The following is a 21,851-nucleotide window of genomic DNA, read 5'->3' as shown; positions in this document are numbered from 1 at the left end:
TGCAAGTAATTTGGACAACTGTATCAATTAACATTTCAGCAACCCTGTCCAACAAGAAGCATTAGCGAGAATTCCAGTTGATATGCAGGTGGATTAACTCAATCATTCTTTTTCCATATTTGAGAGTTTTAACTCAAGTTTCGGCCTAACGTTGTGGCAGTATGAGTCAATGGCAGTGTTATGGTGGATACGCCAGTTCTTGTCAAACCGCCAAAGTTAAGCATCTTTTGATGTGTTTGGAGTTGAGATTACCGGACCAGCCTGCACTGTTGACGTACTGGGATGCGCTCATCCTCATGATGCCAAATGAATAGCTACTTCACTGACCAGTAGCCGCTCCAGATCACGTAAACTACCAACGGCTGATCTCATGTACCTCAACATCCGCATCCCGTGACTCCAGGCGTCTGGGTATGGCACGGCACTCGGTCCGTATCGTTGGGGCTTCCAAGAGTTTTAAGGACGGAGCTTAATTTTGTTGTATCGATAGCTACGATGCTCTCCTAGGTTGGCACTACGACACCGACACCGACGACAGCGCCCTCTAGCTGACGCTGTGCAGCTCTACGAGTGCCGCTCCGGATTCTACCCATTTGATTCCGAGGAGACGACCTAGCAACATTGTTTCTACTTCATAGGGGGCCATTACAGACTTTTTTTACTTCAGTTACTTCCATGACAGCTTGCCCAAATACTAGTAGCAGTTAGCGTTGACACCTGTACGGCTTGGCACCTACGTGCTTATCTCAGCCAAAGTTAAGTAAAACCAATTTTAATTGCAGTACCAAGCATTTCACCTTTTTCTGCTCCTACTCACTTCCTACATTCAGCCTACCCTTCAGTTTACAGGAGCAGACCCACACGCCGCCTTACAGGCGGGATACAAAAAAATTTGTTTATTATGGTTCAAAAATGGTGCAAATGGCTCTGAGCACTATTGGACTTAAGATCGATGGTCATCAGTCCCCTAGAACGTAGAACTACTTAAACCTAACTAACGTAATGACAGCACACAACACCCAGTCATCACGAGGCAGAGAAAATCCCTGACCCCGCCGGGAATCGAACCCGGGAACCCGGGCGCGGGAAGCGAGAGTTTATTATGAGAGTATTTTCTAGATTTATTGCAGAACTCATTGGATGCCCTGGGTTTAATTATAGTGGGAGTAATTTCAGATCGTTCAATCGAAAATGTAACTTTCTTGTTCATTTTAACACCTTAAAAAGAAGTACTTTGAATATACTCTTGAAATTTACTCACAATTCAGGGTCAAAAGTAATCTGTTCTAAAAATGCTACATACAAAAATATCCGTCTTCTGAGATTCAAAATGTTTTGTGTAGTTTTATAAAATTTACTTTCTTGGCCATTACACATTTTCAGCTTCACCGAATTAGTTACATCGAAAATGGCCGTGTTGAACCCCGTCCATCTGGGAAAAGTTTCAGCGGCTACCCATGTCTCCCTGGTAGCGATGTATGATAATGAATCACAGAAAGTGCTAGTTACGGGACAAGACAGAACTGGTGCTTCTGCACAGAGGAGAAGTACAGGAAATCCGGTAAAATACAAACTATGTCAGTCCATGAACTTGATTTTCGCCGGTTTACGATATTGTTACGGAATACACGTGGGATGAAACCAACAAGTTCTGACGTCAAAAATTCAAGCGCGGGAATAGGGCCAGACCTTTCTTCCTTACTCAATTTTAAACACTACAAAAACATTTTGGCTGGTAGTATGTAGAATGAACAAGCGCACAACGCTGAAATGTACGCATATGTGTCATAGGCTGACAAATACAGGATGGTAAAATAAAAGTGTGCTTGAAAATATTTCATTCGCCTCAAGATAAGCATCTGAGCCCTTCATTACTCGCTCGAAAATTTGTGACATGGTCACTCGCGCGGATGACTGGTGTCATCCACAAAACAAGCTGTCGATTTGTATACTTTGAACAGTCTTTATGACTGGTTGTTAGATTATTTTATTAAATCTAAATATAATACCTTTAATATTTGTACACAGTATAATATATTCTAACGTTTGAAAGAACAATATCTTCAGCTGGATTACTGGCATTACATGGTCCCACTTGTTGCTTACCGACGTACGGTTCTAATTCAAAGTGTAAGCTGTTTTTACATGAACCAAAGCAAACACTTCATCCCATACTTTGCTGGTTTGCTAGGAATATATTGCGTGAAAGGGCAGTTTCCTCTAAATGTCAAAAGCTGTTTGTCAACAGTAAGATATACAGTAGGAGAAAAATATTTTTGGCAATTGTTCGTGAATAGTTCAAGAACCTCTCTGACAGCTCTGACAGCAGCCAACTTGCCAATCTCTCTGCCAACACCTCTGTCATGGATATTGTCAAACCTCAGACATCTCAACAGAAACCTGAATCGGTTTTCACTTATTCATAAATAACATGATTGAAGTCCGTTTCCCTTTGGGTTATCCCACAATTTCTATGTACTCTTCCTAGAACATCTCAAAGATCCCCATAGATGTAGCAAACCAATGGAAGCTCTGATCTCTATCGCATCTGTTTCTTTAGCGTGCCTTTCCCTAGGGAAGTTACCGTGAACTTAATTGATGTATACATTTGTGCATGTTGCGATAATGCTTATTATGTTTTCATCCAAGAACAAATTCAGATTTTCTTTTTCATATGAGCTAGATTTTTTTGTCCAGGCAAATGCGTAATAAAATTACGAGATTTGCTTCTAACACTGGTAGGATATTTATTTTTCATCCGTTCAGTTGTTCCATCTTTCCCTAAAAAAAATGCATCCTCTTGAGTGACTTCTTCCTGTGATTCATTATCATCATTTTCTGACGCTTCTTGTTGTGTTCCTGAATCATGACCGCTTTCATGAACAGAATCCTCAGTCTCTGAGTCAGCGCTATCACGGTGAGCATCTTCATCATTCAGTTCATTGAACCATTCCAACCATACATTAGGTCGGTCTGCGGTTTTTTGCCTTTGACATTTCTTCAAAAAAAAAAAAAAAAATGGCTCTGAGCACTATGGAACCTAACTGCTGAGGTCATCAGTCCCCTAGAACTTAGAACTACTTAAACCTAACTAACCTAAGGACATCACACACATCCATGCCCGAGGCAGGATTCGAACCTGCGACCGTAGCGGTCGCGCGGTTCCAGACTGTAGCGCCTAGAACCGCTCTGCCGCTCCGGCCGGCCCCCCAGCTGTGCATGAAATTTCTTCCACACTTAAGAAATAAAGAGAATATTAGGTAACATGGAAGGTAACTACAATCAGTTTCAATACGTCTAAATTTACGCACATAAAAGATCGATTGAATCTAGGAAAGCAATAAAGTAATACAGACTTACTTTGTTTCAGATTGTGGCCGCAGAGCTCGCGTGGATGACAAGTGTCGTCCAGACTATAATTATAATAATGTTTCAGAAACAATGTATCGATCGTAACTGAAAGCCAACAATGATTGGAGCTAAGTCCGCCCCCGGTAGCTGAGTGGTCAGCGCGACAGAATGTTAATCCTAAGGACCCGGGTTCGATTCCCGGCTGGGTCGGAGATTTTCTCCACTCAGGTACTGTGTGTTGTGTTGTCCTAATCATCATCATCATTTCATCCCCATCGAGGTGCAGGTCGCCGAAGTGGCGGCAACTCGAAAGACCTGCTCCAGACGAACGGTCTACCCGACGGGAGGCCCTCGCCACACGACATTTTATTTTTATTGGAGCTAACAACCGGAGAGTTAACAGAAAGGTACTGAAAATCTCGCGGACTCAGTCCAGCCCTATCAGACAAAATTGAGCGGGAAAGTCATGTCGATGACAAGTGTAATCCGCGCAAGCAACGGAGGATTAACTTACGTCATCCACTGCCAGAGCAGAAGATGGTAGATCGTCTGTCTTAAGGTACATTATATATTTCTGGATTAACTTTATTATGCCCACTTAGTAAAAGTTAGCTATTATACCGTTGTCCACCTAAAGCGGTTAAGTTCCTTTTGTGGTACTTTCAACGTGGTTTTAGTGGTGAAGCAGTTGATGGTTGTAGTGGTTTGCACGCACCTGTGGCCGGCGGTCATGTCGCAGCGGCGCTGCATCACGTGCCAGACCTCCCAGCAGATGGAGGTGTAGGCGGCCGCCATGATGCACGTGGGCACCACCAGGATGAGCACCAGCATGTACAGCTCGTGCAGCCGCCACAGCGCCTCGTGCTCCCAGTCGCGCACGCACCAGAACGCCTGCACCTTCAGGCCCACCGGCAGGTGGATCTGCGCACACCGAGGAACGGTATCGTGAGGCACGAGCTAACCTCTCTACATCTACATCTACATCTACATACTCCGCAATCCACCATACGCTGCGTAGCGCAGGGTACCTCGTACCACAACCAGCATCTTCTCTCCTTGTTGCACTCCCAAACAGAACGAGGGAAAAATGACTGCCTATATGCCTCTGTACGAGCCCTAATCTCTCTTACCTTATCTTTGTGGTCTTTCCACGAAATGTAAGTCGGTGGTAGTAAAATTGTACTGCAGTCAGCCTCAAATGCTGGTTCTCTAAATTTCCTCAGTAGCGCTTCACGAAAAGAACGCCTCCCTTCCTCTAGAGACTCCCACCCGAGTTCCTGAAGCATTTCCGTAGCACTCGCGTGATGATCAAACCTACCAGTAACAAATCTAGCAGCCCGCCTCTGAATTGCTTCTATGTCCTCCCTCAATCCGACCTGATAGGAATCCCAAACACTCGAGCAGTACTCAAGAATAGGTCGTATTGGTGTTTTATAAGCGGTCTCCTTTACAGATGAACCACATCTTCCCAAAATTCTACCAATGAACCGAAGACGACTATCCGCCTTCCCCACAACTGCCATTACATGCTTGTCCCACTTCATATCGCTCTGCAATGTTACGCCCAAACATTTAATCGACGTGACTGTGTCAAGCGTAACACTACTAATGGAGTATTCAAACATTACTGGATTCTTTTTCCTATTCATCTGCATTAATTTAAATTTATCTATATTTAGAGTTAGCTGCCATTCTTTACACCAATCACAAATCCTGTCCAAGTCATCTTGTATCCTCATACAGTCACTCAACGACAACACCTTCCCGTACACCACAGCATCATCAGCGAATAGCCGCACATTGCTATCCCCTATCCAAAAGATCATTTATGTAGATAGAAAACAACAGCGGACATACCACACTTCCCTGGAAAACTCCAGATGATACCCTCACCTCCGATGAACACTCACCATCGAGGAATACCAACGTACTGGGTTCTATTACTTAAGAAGTCTTCGAGCCCCTCACATACTTGGGAACCAATCCCATATGCTCGTACCTTAGTTAGGAGTCCGCATTGGGGCACCGAGTCAAACGCTTTCCGGAAGTCAAGGAATATGGCATCCGTCTGATACCTTTCATCCATGGTTCGCAAGATATCATGTGAAAAAAGGGTGAGTTGCGTTTCGCAGGAGCGATGTTTTCTAAAGCCGTGCTGATGCATGGACAGCAACTTCTCGATGGTCAAATACAGCTCGAGGTGGATTAGAGAACTCATCACTGATCAGGCCTGAGTGCACTGCAAGAAAGCAAGCGCGGAAGTGTCACGGAGATGTTCAGATAACTCCAGACGCTACAACTTGTCAATGACATGTTACATGATAGTATGCTGTTTCTACATTGCCAACGTAGAAATACATGTCAGTTGTATGCCATAATTATACTTTCAGTATTAATCGTTCTCTGTTTTTGTTTACGTTCAGTCAAAGATATTGGTAAAGATGTTCTGTTTCTTCACTTTACCACTAATACAAAAGTATGTTGTTATTGTTACCTTTGCAGTACAACTGTAGTATCTTTGATATAACTTGAATTCCGAGGGTTTCCTCCACTTTAAGTGCTCGTCTTGTTTTTCCTGTGATGTCTGTCCATTTCAGAAGAGACATGACTGTCAGGCCGTACTGACCCTACCACTTAACTTAGAAGATAGATTACGGAAAAGCAAACCTACGTTTCTAGCATTTGCAGACGTAGAGAAAGCGTTTGACACTGTTGACTGGAATACACTCTTCCAAATTTTGAAGGTGTCACGGGTATAATACAGGGAGCGATAGGCTATTTACAGTTTGTACAGAAACCAGATGGCAATTATAAGAGTCGAGGGACATGAAGGGGATGCAGTGGTTGGGAAGGGAGTGAGAAGGGTTGTAGCCTCTCCCCAATGTTATTCAATCTGTATATTGAGCAAGCACTAAAGGAAACAAAAGAAAAATTCGGTGTAGGTATTAAAATCTATGGAGAAGAAATAAAAACGCTGAGGTTCGCGCGATGACAGTTTAATTGTGTCAGAGACAGCAAAGGGCTTGGAAGAGCAGTTGAACGGAATGGACAGTGTCTGTAAAGGAGGATATAAGATGAACATCAACAAAAACAAAAGGAGGATAATGGAATGTAGTCGAATTAAATCGGGTGATGCTGAGGCAATTAGATTAGGAAATGAGACATTTAAAGTAGTAAAGGAGTTTTGTTATTTGGGGAGCAAATTAAATGATGATGGTCGAAGTAGAGAGTATATGAAATGTAGACTGGCAATGGCAAGGAAAGCGTTTCTGAAGAAGAGAAATTTGTTAACATCGAGTATAGATTTAAATGTCAGGAAGTCGTTTCTGAAAGTATTTGTATGGAGTGTAGCCGTGTATGGAAGTGAAACATGGACGATAAATAGTTTGGACAAGAAGAGAATAGAAGCTTTCGAAAAGTGGTACTACAGAAGAATGCTGAAGATTAGATGGGTAGATAACATAACTAATGAGGAGGTATTGAATAGAATTGGGGAGTCTGTGGCACAATTTGACTAGAAGAAAGGATCGGTTGGTAGGACATGTTCTAAGGCATCAAGGGATCGCCAATTTATTATTTGAGGGCAGCGTGGAGGGTAAAAATCGTAGAGGGAGACCAAGAGATGAATACACTAAGCAGATTCAGAAGGACGTAGGTTGTAGTAGGTACTGGGAGATGAAGAAGCTTGCACACGATAGAATGGCATGGAGAGCTGCATCAAACCAGTCTCAGAACTGAAGACCACAACAACAACAATATGACTGTCAGTATTCTAAGACAAATTATCTCAAGTATTAGTACAATTTCACTGGATAATTTAGGTATCGTTCAGCTTCAAACGAAAATGGGATGCTTTTAACTAATTTTTTGTATCTTGTAAGTACGAAAAGGTAAATCTGTAGCTATATATTTGTTGAGTTTTGCTATTCTTGTATGCATTATACTTCCATAATTTTTTTAATGTTTACGTTGGTAGACATCCTGGGTGCAATGACCTTTATTTGGACCCCAGGCCATGTCGGGATACCGTGCACTGAACATGTTGACCTCCTGGCCAAACAGGCCACCAGTAAACCATCTCTGGAGATTGGCCTCCCGGAGACTGCCTTCAGCCGAAAAGTTTTCGCGATCTGGGACACTGAATGGCGCACCCTGAGCACACCAAATAAACTCCGTTCTATCAAGGAGTCGACGAATGTGTGGCTGTCATCCATGCGAGCCTCTCGCAGGGAATTAGTTGTCCTTTGCCGGCTGCACATTGGCCATACGTGGCTAACACATGGCTACCTTCTCCGTCGCGGGGACCCACCTCGGTGTCACTGTGGCTCCCTTCTCACTGCCCTCCACAACTTGCTGGACTGCCCAATTTTAGCCGCTTTACGGCGAACTTTTAACCTTCCCTGCACTTACCTTCGGGATTGGGCGACGATGCCCCAACATCAGATTTAGTTTTACGTTTTATTCACGACGGGGATTTTTATCGTACCGTCTAGGGATGGGCGTTTGGCCTTCTTTCTGGGGCCTCCACCCTCCCTCCCTTTTAACTCTGTCACCCTTTGTTTGCATTCGTTTGCCTTTGTGTTCGTCTTTTCCCTACATGTGTTCATCCCGCCTTCCCTTTTTGTGGTCGACATTTTAATGTGTTGCAGAGTGGCTGGCGCATCCTCTTTTACACTTGTGATCAGCCAGCCCAGACCAATTGCCTTGTTTTTTAATGCCTTTTTCTACTTTTCCTTATGTTGTATGTTTTTTTCCTCGTTTTTTCTTCATGCCATCCGTTTTATTTTTTCGTGTGGTTCCACATTCCTTTTCCCTCTTTTACTTTCCCAGCCGTACTTTGCGAGTTGTTTCACGCTGAGCCGCGTCAGGAACAAGGGACTGATGTCCCTGTAGTTTGGTCCCTTTATCCCTCAAACCAACCAACCAACCAACCAACATCCTGGGTGATGGTTACTAACCGAAACCAATAAATGAGTGTTGGGACAAATAAAAAGCTATTGGTTAAAATGCTTTTTCTAAAATACCTTACGGGTGTTTGAACCTCAACTTTTGGAAACGCTACGAGAGAGCTGTTGTGCATCACGACGTGGCTTACTGTTGACATGCTGAGAGTTTACGTTCCGAGAACGAAAAATTAGAAGAGTTCAGGTTAACACGGAGGCTTACCACCAGTTTTTCTTCCTGCGAAACATTCACGACTAGAACACGAAATGGGAGAAGTGACCGTAAGGTGGATTGCTGAGTCAATATGTAGATCTTGAGCTAGACTGTATAACGGATATTGCAGAGTGTGAAGGTGTTCGCAGTGGAGTTCAGTCAAAGTATTCCCAGGCAGCAGCACAAACTCAAAATAGTCGTGGCTTTAGCAGAAATTTGTCAAAATGCTTCTACTTTTTGCTCAAGTTTTGGTACGTAGGACATCCGCAACTGAGGTGTATTGTAATTTATGTACAGAGATCCGCGGTGGAAAATTTCCGCCAACATGCAAAATGATTGGAACTCTTATACTGACTGGTCCGACCCCATGTTATGTATTACCAAATACTATAACTTCATACACCTGAAGATGGGATATTAAAATATCGAAACCAATCGTGGTTTCAATAAATGTTAGTACATCTAAAGCGGATCGCTCTCAAGTAACTTCTTTTTTCTTGTTGTTGCTAAAATTGTTCATTCACACAACCATTCTTTCCTTATTTGTTTCTGCCCATAAGCCAATAGAATCCTTCGGAGAGCTCTTTCTCTGCAATTACCATTTCGCACAACTCATCGTTAAAACGATTTGTCCCATTTCCAAGTTGTATTCCAAGTCAATATTGAATGTTCTAGAACAGTGGTCATCAAACATGTTTTCTCGAGAGCAGATACACTACTGCTGTGGGGCGGACAGTTGTTATTATTAATTCGTAAACTGCATGAATTAATATGTAATGAGCCCCAAATAGACTAGCTACAGTCCCCAAGTACTCATCGTCAAATGTCGACACGATTCGCAACACATCGTGTCGACTACTCTCTGTTTCAGGTCGATTCCCCCCTTAGCGACACCAAAGCTGTGACATTGTAATCGTTTTATGAACTGTCCTGGGTTGTCTGTGTGAGTGGATGGTTAATTAATTAATAACAGTAAAGCACTTTGATTTAAAGGCATTACTCAGTATAAGACTTTATCACAAGTGCTTACTGAATGCTTCGAATGTCATTTTATTGTACTCTCTGCGTTGAATGACAACTTCCTTAATTTAATTTCATGTTTCTTGCTACAAATAGACTGTGTGATCAAAACTATCCGGATACCAGGCTAAAATGAATTACAAGTTCGCGGCGACCTCCGTCGATAGTGCTGGATTTCAATATGGTGTTGGCTCCACCCTTGGGCTTGATGACAGCTTCCTCTCTCGCAGGCATACGTTCAATCAGATACTGGAAGATTTTTCTTGGGGAATGACAGCCCAAACTTCACGGAGTGCTGCACTGAGGAGAGGTATCGATGTCGGTCGGTGAGGCTGGGCACGAAGTCGGCGTTCCAAAACATCCCAAAGGTGTTCTACAGGATTCAGGTCAGGACTCTCTGCAGGTCAGTCCATTACAGGCATGTTACTGTCGTATAATAACTCCGCCATGGGCCGTGCATTATGAACAGTTGCTCGATCGTCTTGGAAGATATAATGATCATCCCCGAATTACTCTTCAACAGTGGGAAGCATGAAGGTGCTTAAAGCATCAATATAGGCCTGTGTTGTGATAGTGCCACGCAAAACACGACCACACCGTAACACCACCGCCTCCAAATTTTACTGTTGGCACTACACAAGCTGGCAGATGATGTTCGGCGGGGATTCGTCATACCCATACCCTGGCACTGTATCGCCACATTGTGTACCGTGATTCGTCACTCTACACAACGTTTTTCCACTGTTCAGTCGTCCACTGTTTACCCTCCTTACATCAAGTGAGGCGTCGTTTCGCATTTACCGGCGTGATGTGTGGCTTATGAGCAGCCGCCCAACCATAAAATCCAAGTTGCCTCACCTCCCGCCTAACTGTCACAGCACTTGCAGTGGATCCTGATGTAGTTTGGAATTCCTGTGTGATGGTCTGGGAAGATGTCTGCCTATTACACATTACGACCCCCTTCAACTGTCGGCGGTCTCTGTCAGTCAACAGACGAGATCGGCCTGTATGCTTTTGTGCTGTACGTGTCCATGTTTCCATTTTACTATCACATCGGAAACAGCGGACCAAGGGACACCCAATCACATGAGCACGTTCGAAGTCCGTGAGTTCCGCGGAGCGCCCCGTTCTACTCTCTCACGGGGTCTAATGACTACTGAGGTCGCTAATATGGAGTACCTGGCAGTATGTGGCAGAACAATGCACCTAATATGAAAAACATATGTTTTGGGGCTGTTCAAATCAAATGGCTCTAAGCACTATGGGACTTAACATCGAGGTCATCAGTCCCCTTGACTTAGAACTACTTAAACGTAACCATCCTAAGGACATCACACACATCCATGCCCGGGACAGGATCCGAACCCGCGACCGTAGCAGCAGCGCGGTTCCGGACTGAAGCGCATAGAGCCGCTCGGCCAAAGCGGCCGCCGTTTGGGTATGTCTGGATACTTTTGGTCACATAGTGTTTGTACCTCATTTGCAGATAGTCGCCTCTGTAATGCACAGTCACGAATCTATGTTACCTCCGTGTCAAAATCTAAGCCGTAACAGATTATCGGTACGAGTCGCGCACTCCCGTTAGTTGTGAGTACTGGAAGGCAAGCAATAAAAAATTCCCCTCTCTCAGTGGCCGCGCTACTTACCTCTCTGCACCTAGGTAAGAGGCTAACTTAACTTACTTCACGACTGCATTCACCAGCTTCAGCTAAAATTAAGCAAATCCTTGAATGTCGCTGTCTCAGTAAGTATTTTCGTTTATTACTGAGGACGAAAATTACTCTCTCTTCATAGAGAAAACTTGTATTAATTAATGTTGCATTATCGATGAGAGCTGATTACAAGTTTTTGGGTCACATAAGTAATTAAAAAATTGACTTATAATTTGAGTCACCTACTAATCATTTTAGAAGCATTTCCTAAGTCGATAAATCGAAGACACTAAGGGTATCGTTTTAAAAATATACGGTGTAATTAAGATAATAATGACGAATGTCTATAAGTAGACCAATAATAAATACAGTTATAGATAAAATGAGATCAAGGAAATGCAATCAAAACCTACCTGGAACTAGGAACTACGATGTACTGGAGACAATGTAAACAATGATATAAAAAGCTTACGGCATGGATCGTACGACTAGCGGAAACCATGCTTCCACTGGTTCCTAGAAATGCCACATTGCTCTCGCTCAGCGCAAAGCCCTGCACTTGTTTGGCTAACTTGCCCATAACACCATCTGACTCGCTGTTGCCCGCCGTGTTACTAGTTTTGGATACTGGCTGATTAAAACATATACTTCCGCACGATTCTCATCCTCTTTTTTGTGATTTCCAAACATTGCTCAACTTCTTCGTTCCACTGGAGAGAGACCAACCGAACGGTTTTACTGACGGGCCTTGGCATAGTCCGCGCGTAGTATTCTGCAAGCTTCCAAAACGTTTCCATATATATTCCTGACATTTTATTGCATTCTATGACCCTGACCTGTTACAAGTGCAGGAAAATCTCTTGCGCAGGTGTTTACAGGCTCACGGAGCTCTTCATGGCCTAAGCCAACACAACTTCGGCTTCGGAGAGAGAAAGTCGATTAAAGAGGCCATCGACCAAGCTTTACAAATTACCAACAACACCAGGACTAAGTATGCAGTGAGAATTATGAACGACATTGCGGATGCCTTTGATAACCCCTGGTGGCCCGCAGTGTTCAAGAGACTCATACAACTTGGGGTACTCGAAACACTGACCACAGTCCACTAGACTACTGTAAGAAAAGAGTGGCCGAATGGCAGACGGACGACCTAAAAGTAATCAAACGAATTACAGAATATGCCCCCAAGTTTCGATATATGGCCCCATCTTCTGGGACATCACTATTGAACCTCTCGTGCAACAACTAGAGGGAACGATAATGAAAGATGTTGTCGCACACGCCTACTACCCTTTGGCTGTAGTGTCTGCTAATAATACGTTCCAGCTAGAAGGAAGAGCAAGTGGAACACTCTAAACAGTAACACAACTCAAGACAGCCGATAACAAAACAACATACACTTTACTAAAAGGGACTCTCCAGAGAAATCCTACTTTTAAAATAGGGGACAGATCAATTAACCAGCAATCACCACGTGCTGTCTTGGGGTACACATAGACGAACAACAAAATTTCCATGAACACATGTGCATTGTGACAAATAAAGCAAAGAAAATACTACAAAAACTAACAAAACTGCATTAAGAACAATTTGAACTCTGCTTGTCAGTAACAAGGATATAGAGCATTGTGCACTCTTCGTGTCGGTACTTAGCTTCGCCGCCAACACATTGGCTCCCGGGTTGAGCCTATCAACAAACCGGACCCTCATCAGACCAGGGCAAGGAGCGGCTTACTTAGGCTATCGGGAGCTTTCGGCAGCACCTCAGTGGAATCATTCTCTCTGGGGCTCGGAATCTACCCAACAGAATTACGATAAGACATGGAGCAGCTATGTAGTAGCTTAAGGTGGGAAGGCACGACCAGGTTCGAAAGATAACTGGAGTACCAATTGATACGACACGCCAATTAAAAAACTGGAGGATACGTAGATGGCAAGGTGAGTGAGACCCAAGTGATAAGGGCGGCAGGCCACACCAATTCTTTCCCGATGCAAGGGAGAGACTAAAACTCAGACAAATGGATCCCAGCCGCGGTGTGGTCCACTTCCTAACGGGACACGGCTCATCCCGGCACATCACTTAAACCGCGTGAGTCTGGGGTATACACCAACATGCACGGGACGGCATGGCTGTGTGCTGCGTGCGGCTGCCTCGAGTGAAATAAGCGTGCTGCTGCCTTCATGGCGGATGTACGTCAGAGATAAGCTGGGCACGGCCGGAAGTCAAGCGCTCAAAAACCGCAATGGCGGCGCCGGAAGCACCTTTTTTCCACGGATCGCCATTAGTTAGAACTATAGGCGATCCACCGAGCCCTAGCGGTGGCCGAGCAAAACTCGTTCAAGGTCACCCGCCAATATGGCGGCGCACACAGCCATTAACACATCGTCAATTTCTGCGGACAATATACCTACATCAGACACACATTACACTTAAACCCCATCATTGTTCATAAGATCATACACGCAATCCTCAGGGACCAAGACCATTGCACCACGTTGAGCACGCTCTCTGACGATATACCCAAAGTATGTCTATATGCATAGATGGGAAGGAATCCAGAGGGTAGAAAACAACACTGATACCGAAATGGAATGAGGTGATCATGCTGATACCGACACGACTGAAAACGAAGAAATACACTCAACACAAACAGCGAAAAAAATAACATTAATCTCAAGAACTCTGTAACCAAGCATAAAAACCACATACTGACAATATAATGCAAAGACAATTTTTAAAGGTTAAGGTTTAGTTACTGGGAAATCTACAGTAGATGTTAGATTTAGATGAAGAGCTGTGATTTGCCTTCATTGGCTTGATGGACAATTGCAAGACACTCACCATCATACACCTTTGGTGGAGGGACATTTTTCCACTACCATCTATCCTATCTTCTGTTTTTATTTTCCAAAATATTGTCAATTTTATAAATTTTATTATCTATTATTTCTCGTTCTTAAATACAAGAATCCTGTTTATTTTAGAAAAAAGAATCCGCATTTATAATATATTTTAAGGATATAAAATGTCATAACCTCTTTTCTGCTTCCTAAATCCCTGTCTTGTATTCGTAAATCGTTAATTTTAATATTTTCGTTTCTTACTTACTTTTAAGTCTAAAGTATTTAAAACTGCAATATGACTAATCCTTATCAAACGTCATAAATAACAAATAAGCTTCACATTCAGTACATGTACGATTTCGTATTGCGAAAGTACGACCTGTCTTAGTAACAAGGTGGCAGATCGTTTGTAAATGGTACCAAACAAAATAAAATAAAAATGTTACAGTGATATAACCTACGACAGTTTATAAACTGAACATAGACATGAAATATAAGTGCTAAATGTATACATGCACCGACTCCTATGGACTTCCGAAGTTGCCGTCGTTTCGGAAACGCTGACATACTGTTCATGTCAGTGCAGATGGATGCCCTCCGCAGTATACATCGACAGATGGGTCGCTGGCCACGCTTGGAGTGGTATACAATGGTAAACCAAGACGGCAAAGATATTTAAATAGCCAGTCATGAGACTGGAAAAGTCTGTAAGATTTCCGGACCAGCCACAGTCAGAGAAATTGTAGGCATAGCGTGAGTTGTATTGTAACACGTACTTGAGAATATGGTTGTTGAAAGTAGAATTTTCTGGTTTGTTAGTCCGCATCTTGTTGCACTTTCTTCACACACAATCAATGTTTCGAGCAGAGGTTAGAAATGATCTCTTTACACTCGCATTAAACTTGCCAGTGAGTCTCCCAACTCTCTGTCGTCGTAAGCCCGGAGACTCCACCCGCCACCTCCGCCCCTGCCCATTTAACAGAAACCCGTCGCTTGAGTCTGTTGTCGGGTACTAGTGGAACGTATCCGCGTAGAAAGTACACAGTTGTTTGACATAACGATTTTTATTTACCAACAATTATATATCTGTTAGGAGTGAATATTGTTCTCTTTATACAGGGTGATTTTTTCCTCCGTGTACAGCTGTAGGGACTGATGGATGAAAGGATATGGAACAAACAGGAGCTAGTGATCTTCCGTCCTGGAATGCACGGTTTCCATGCTACAGACCATTTATCTATCCGTACATTGTTACAGAGACTGCGGTCCAATACGTGCTGTACCATGCAGACACAGTTACAGCTTGTGTTGAAAATGGTTTCCATGTGCCTTAACGCATGCGCGTACACGCAGTAGCATGTTCTGTCCCACATGTTCACATCTGCCTTAGCGCATCCGAACAGTGTCAAGGGCAGCATGAATACGGTGCTCCAGTGTCTCCACATCTCTGCATACACGATACTTTTGAGATGGACCCATGACCATAAATCGCACGGACTGAGATCTGTTGAACGAACAGGCCATGCAGCTGGACCCTGTCGTCCGATCCAGCGACCAGAGATGATACGATTGAGATGCGTCCCGACGTTAACGGAAAAGTGGGCTAGTGCACCATAATCATCAATGGCACTTCTTCCAGCGGGGGAGGCAAAGTCACCCGCAAGAAACGCCGATAGTTCCGGCCTGTTAGGCGACGTGGAAGGGAGAATGTTCCCAAAATACGGTCGCCAGTAATCCCGGCTCACACATGCCGCCCAAAGATGACTGTTATGAAAGTTGAAGATACCATTCCGTGTAACGGTCGGCGGGATAGGTCTCCTGATACAACCTTGCTGACCTCCGCCCGTTGCCACTTGGCTTTCCGTAAGTAAACATGTCGGCAAGCTCTCGATTCGAATACGCAACCATTGTGTACAACGATATACGAGGCCTGTTCAGAAAGTAAGCTCCGATTGATTGCCAAATTGAAACCACAGTGAACATCAGAAATGTTTTACTTGTAACAATTAGCTACACCTTTCAGCTACTTCTCTACGTAGTCGCCGTTCTGACTTAGACTTTTGTCATAGCGTTGTACCAACTTTTCAATAGCCTCATCATAGAAGTCAGCCGCCAGTGCTTTCCGCCAATTCTCCACGCTGGCCTACACCTCGTTGTCTGTGTCAAAATGTTGTCTTCAAAGACAGCGGTTCATGTGACCAGAGATGAAACTCAGGGGGAGACAATTGCGGACTGTATTGTGGGTAATCTAACATTTCCATTTGAAAACGATGCAGGAGCTTCTTCATTACCCCTGCAGAATGCGGCTGAGAATTGTCGTGAAGACGAAACAGCACGACAGTTATGTAATGTTAGCTGCATAGCTTCAGGCGAAATTTCTCACCAGGCCCTCGTACTTGGCGGCAGACACTATTTTCTAGACATCTTTACGCACTCACTGCGAGCTCAGAAATGAGAAGAGCGACGTGATGCTAACTGGGGTTATACTAGAGACACTACCCAACACATCTGTGCAAAGCTTTATCGGATTTTCATAGTCGTTTCCATTTCGCGACCGATCGGAGCTTACTTTCTGAACGCCCCTCGTATAAGCAAGAGAAGTGAATCGCACACAACATTACCAAGTACTACGGCAGGAGAGGGAGTTAGGGCATGACTTATGAGGAACAAAAAAATGGTTCAAATGGCTCTGAGCACTATGGGACTCAACATCCTAGGTCATAAGTCCCCTAGAACTTAGAACTACTTAAACCTAACTAACCTAAGGACATCACACACACCCATGCCTGAGACAGGATTCGAACCTGCGACCGTAGCAATCCCGCGTTTCCAGACTGCAGCGCCAGAACCGCACGGCCACCGCGGCCGGCTATGAGGAACAGTACCACCCTCTAGCAGGAAACCATGCATACAGTAACTATGGCTGCATGGTGCAGCGCGTATCAGACGGCAGTCTCTGTAACAAAGTATGATTGAATAAGTGGTCTCTAGGATGGAAATCGTGCATTTCCGGTCATAAGTTCATTGGCCCTTTTTTCTTCCACATCCACTCATCGATGAATCCCAAGAGTTTGTACACAGTGGAAAAAAACACGCTTTATATACAAGTGGTCGAAACTGTGTGAAAAACTTTCAAGGGTGTTGCAGCGTAGGTTGTGCTCCGAAGTAATTGTTGAGAAAGAAATTCGATACGTTGTGCCTTTACCGAGTAAATTAGCGACGAAATTAGCCAATCAAGCCGTTGCGCGCAAGTTCAAGCGGCCTGTCAGATACAGTTAGTGTCAGTTTTCTTATAGCGTACATGACAGCGCAAGAGACTGTCTAGTTTTTCGCTCGTGTTCGATCCTAATTACCGTCCCATGTCTAACTTTTGTAACGGTCTCTTGTATAGTTTTAGAAAACCAAACGAAGAACACATTTGGCGACACCGTCTCTTGGTGGCCCATTCGAATTTGGGCGCGCAACGGTCTGATTGGCTGACGTCAACGTTAAAAAATCCGAAAACGGCGCAACATATCAAATTTTTTTCTTAACAATTATTTCTCAGGACAACGTACCCCGTAACACCCAAACAAGCTTTTCAGGCCCGTTCTGACCACCTAGTATATTCAAGGTGTTTCCGAGGTGATGTTACAAACTTTCAGGGATAATGGAGAAGGGTAAATATATCAGTGTAGGGTAAGGGACCCTGCTCCGGAAAGGACGACGTCTTATGCTGCAAGCTCTTTCCTTTTTGTACTTTTGGATTAGGTAGCACGGACCGAAACAAGAAAAAATATTCGGTAAACATGGATTCTAAGCCGGCCGAAGTGGCCGTGCGGTTAAAGGCGCTGCAGTCTGGAACCGCAAGACCGCTACGGTCGCAGGTTCGAATCCTGCCTCTGGCATGGATGTTTGTGACGTCCTTAGGTTAGTTAGGTTTAACTAGTTCTAAGTTCTAGGGGACTAATGACCTCAGCAGTTGAGTCCCATAGTGCTCAGAGCCATTTTTGAACCATGGATTCTAAAATGAATATCGTACAAGTAACGAGCATTTATTCGTCTTTGTTACGGTGAAAAACGCATGTCTTCTAATGAACAAGGCCGCATGGCTCCTAAGGTATGCATTGTAGAGCTCGTGTTTATTAGACATTTTTCTTATTTTGGTCGGTGGTATCTCCGCACAAAGAGCTTGCAAGAGGTCCACTGTAAGAGTTATTAGAACGATTCTCTCTTATAACTTTCGACTCAGTCATTTCCGGACCAGGGTCCTTTACCTGTAATTGATACATTTTCTTTTCTGCATCATCCTTGAAGGTTTGTAGCATCTTCACTAAATTACTCCACACAGAGTCGTTAGGCTCATTTTCTTTGAAGTTTCAGCAGATAAATGCAATTTCGTTTTTGCGGTTGTAGCTAGAATCAGCCACAACAAGTACTGCTCATCACTTCTTTCATGTGATGCCCTTTGTCGACGGAAAGCGTCAGCTTCATTCCCGTTTCCAACAAAATGGCTTTTAAAATTGGAAATTTTACGTGGCCATTCGACAGAGCGGTCGTCGCTGATTACACTAGTGTGATATTCGTTTCATCGATATGTATCAAGAGGGAAGGAAAACAGAATGGACATCCTGTACTCCAGGAGCGACTGAGCAGCGCTACTGCATGGCGGTAGCTGTCAGCGTGGGCCAACACTGTGCTGGTCTGGTTATTCTTCGTGGTTTACTATTCCGGTTTATACATTTTGATGTAACGAATGTCGCACTGGAGTAATTTTGGAGCAGTCCATCGAAAAGGCAAGAAAAATTCCACTTTGTTGGGAAGCAGGCTGCTATCCTCGTGTGGTCCGTATCCTTGTATCCTTCTAGCAGTGTGTACCTACTTGTACTGTGAGACATTGTTCCAGATTACCGATTTCCACGCTTTGAATGTTAAGTCCCGGTGTCCACTCTCGTGGTAGTCCCTGTGGTCTGTGATGCGCAGGACACTTGTATATTGGCTACTGCACTCCGCAGAAAAAAGAAAAAGAAGTAGGATATAGCTTCACTCCTAAGAGCACCAACTGGGATGAGGAAGCAAATTGTCCGTGTCCATTTCAAAGCAAACACATCGACATTTTCTTTAAGTGATTATAGGAATCACTCTATGTCTTCTCTCTTCTCAGCGATCACAGACCCTGTAGACCATGTGCTGTACCACCGATGACCCACCGCCTTCTATCTCTCGCAGCCTCTCTCCACCCTGTGGAAATTCCTAATGCTGCGATGTCCTTCTCTACGTCATCTTTCCACCTTGTACGTGTTGCCTGGAGAGTTCCTTGAAATGCTTTCTTGGTGATTCTGTTGTTTTCCATTCTGGTCACATGTCCAGCGCATTGCAGTCTCCTACTTTTTAATTTCTGAATGATAGTGAGTTGCTTCATTAACTGATAAATTTCATTGTTCTTCCGAATCCTCCATACGCCATTCTCCAACATAGGTCCCCAGATTTTTCTCATTACTTTTCTTTCGTAAACTTTCAGTTTTTCTCTTTCATTCTTTGTAAGCGTCCAGCTTTCTGACTGCAGCTGGTGAGTAATCAGTCGTACTGCGTGCAGTATACCTGCTGTTACGACGTGGCGGTGCACGCCCTGCTTGAAGTACCTGCGATTGCCTCGGGGCCAACGAGACATGTGGGTCCTGCAACGACTTTGTGACGTCACACTAGTAGGCTTGTCTGCCACACTTCTTGAAAGCTCGGCTCCGTGCAGAGCCCATGGGAAATCAATATGAAATTGGAAAGGTACCCACTGAAGGACTTAAATTTCTCGTGTGCTGTCGAAGGCTTATATGCTTTTAAACGAGTAGTCAAGAATTATTAAACTTGTCTGAAATAACCATTCTCTCACCGCCGAAGACGGCTGCTGGCACTTGTAAGACCTACAGTGTCACAAGCTGTGACGTAAGCGCCACGGCCAGTCTTTCTCTTGGCTCTCGGCTTGCCTCTAGTGACGTCATTTATTGCTACACACAGGTACGGGCAGTTGGCGCTGTCGCTCCACAGTGCAAATTCCAGTGTGAAAGTGTGTAATGCGTAATCCGTCATACATTGTGCATTTCAAGCATATTACGAGAGCTGTTCGGAAAGTGAAGAACGATTGGTCGCAAAATGGAAAACACTTAAAATCCCACGATGTTTTGCGCAGATGTGTTGCGCATTGTCTCTAGTATGACCGTAGATGGCGTCACGTCTCCTTTCTCAGTTCTGAGCGCACAGTGAGAGCGAAAAGCAGCCTGGAAAATAGTGATTACCGACAAGTTTGGGTGCCTGCCGTGAGTTTTAGCCTTATGTCATGCAATCCACATAACGTAACTGTCATGCATTTCCTTCTTCAAGGCAATTCTCGGCCGGACACTGCAGGGGTAATGCAGCGTTTTCGAAAGAGAGTGTTTGATCATCCACCACACAGCCCTGATCGGCTCCATCTGAGTTTTATCTCTTCTCAAATCAGCCGGTGGCTATGAAGACAACATTTTGGCACAAACAACGAGGTGCAGTCCAGCAAAGCCGGTCGGAGTGGCCGAGCGGTTCTAGGCGCTACAGTCTGGAACCGCGCGACCGCTACGATCGCAGGTTCGAATCCTGCCTCGGTCATGGATGTGTGTGATGTCCTTAGGTTAGTTAGGTTTAAGTAGTTCTAAGTTCTATGGGACTGATGACCACAGCAGTTAAGTCCTATAGTGCTCAGAGCCATTTGAACCAGTCCAGTATAGAAAATTGGCGGAAAGCACAGGACGCTGCCTTCTGTGACGAGGGTCTCTGAAAGTTGTTAGAACGTTACGACAAATGTCTAAGTCGGAGAGGCGACTATGCAGAGAAGTAGCTGGAAGGTGTTGCTAAATAAAACAGTTTTGATTTTCACTGTGGGTATCATTTCGCGGCTGATCGTTCCTTAACTTCCGAACAGCCCTCGTATGTTATGATGTGGAGGAAATACCAGAAATAACAGTGAAGAGTAAGTACTACACACACGCTTCACCAATATTTTATACGCAACAGACTTTCAAAGCGATTACTTCCTTCACTTTTGAGCTCTTGTGAATTGTGCTGCCTTGGAGTTTCATCTGATGTTAGAAACACAACTTTTATGTCACATAGTACAGATAAACACACCGATAAAAACTTGCAAAGGTACACCATCATACAGAAATCAGCATTCATTTTGAAAATATAAACAACTTCCACTTATAGATGCTTATAGTCCAATTCTTCCTCATATCAGTACAATATTTTTGCGAAAATGTTTCCAGAAACGCGACATTTTATTATAGTCACTTCCATCTCCGTAGCACAAGTACATGGAAAAGAGAGTATAGTAAACTGTCATTTTTAGAAGCTGTTTAAACACTACTCTGTTCCTTGTGTTACTTAGGAATGAACTTTCAACGCAATCAGACATATATGTTTGAAACAGCTTATATCTTCCAACGACAATTTGAAATATTAAATCATGTCGTTAGCTGAGTAAATATTAATTAATATAACTGTTTACTCCATTTACAGTGAACTCATCACCACTGGCAAAAAGTACTATAAATTCACCACACCCATTTACGACTTTTAACAAATAATGTGATACACACTCTCCTACATCACACAGTAGACTTAATTCGCTCTGAGAGGATTTTATGTTGATGAAAATACATTGAATGGAATAACAGAAATTTGTTTATAAGGAGTTTCTGCAGAACATAGTATCAGGTTTTTTACACAAAAGTCGGTAAACAAGGAAATCTGTTTTAACACACCTAACATTTTTAGTTTCTTTTCAGAGTGTAAGCTTAGGAAATTAGTGTTTCCCTCAATTGT

At 43.8% G+C, this 21,851-nt stretch overlaps 1 protein-coding gene across 1 annotated transcript in view; it reads right to left on the bottom strand.

Moving 5' to 3' along the window:
- The window catches only part of LOC124803065 (pyroglutamylated RF-amide peptide receptor-like), a 318,321-nt gene that overhangs the window by 89,609 nt on the left and 206,861 nt on the right, over positions 1-21,851 (bottom strand). Inside the window, exon 3 of the mRNA XM_047264192.1 lies at positions 4,067-4,272. Within this exon, the coding sequence (XP_047120148.1) occupies positions 4,067-4,272 (206 nt within the window). The remainder of the gene's footprint in view (positions 1-4,066; positions 4,273-21,851) is intronic.

This window comes from Schistocerca piceifrons, chromosome 6, assembly GCF_021461385.2.
Source record: "Schistocerca piceifrons isolate TAMUIC-IGC-003096 chromosome 6, iqSchPice1.1, whole genome shotgun sequence".
Classification (NCBI taxonomy): domain Eukaryota; kingdom Metazoa; phylum Arthropoda; class Insecta; order Orthoptera; family Acrididae; genus Schistocerca; species Schistocerca piceifrons.
This window is presented reverse-complemented; position numbering and strand designations above follow the sequence as displayed.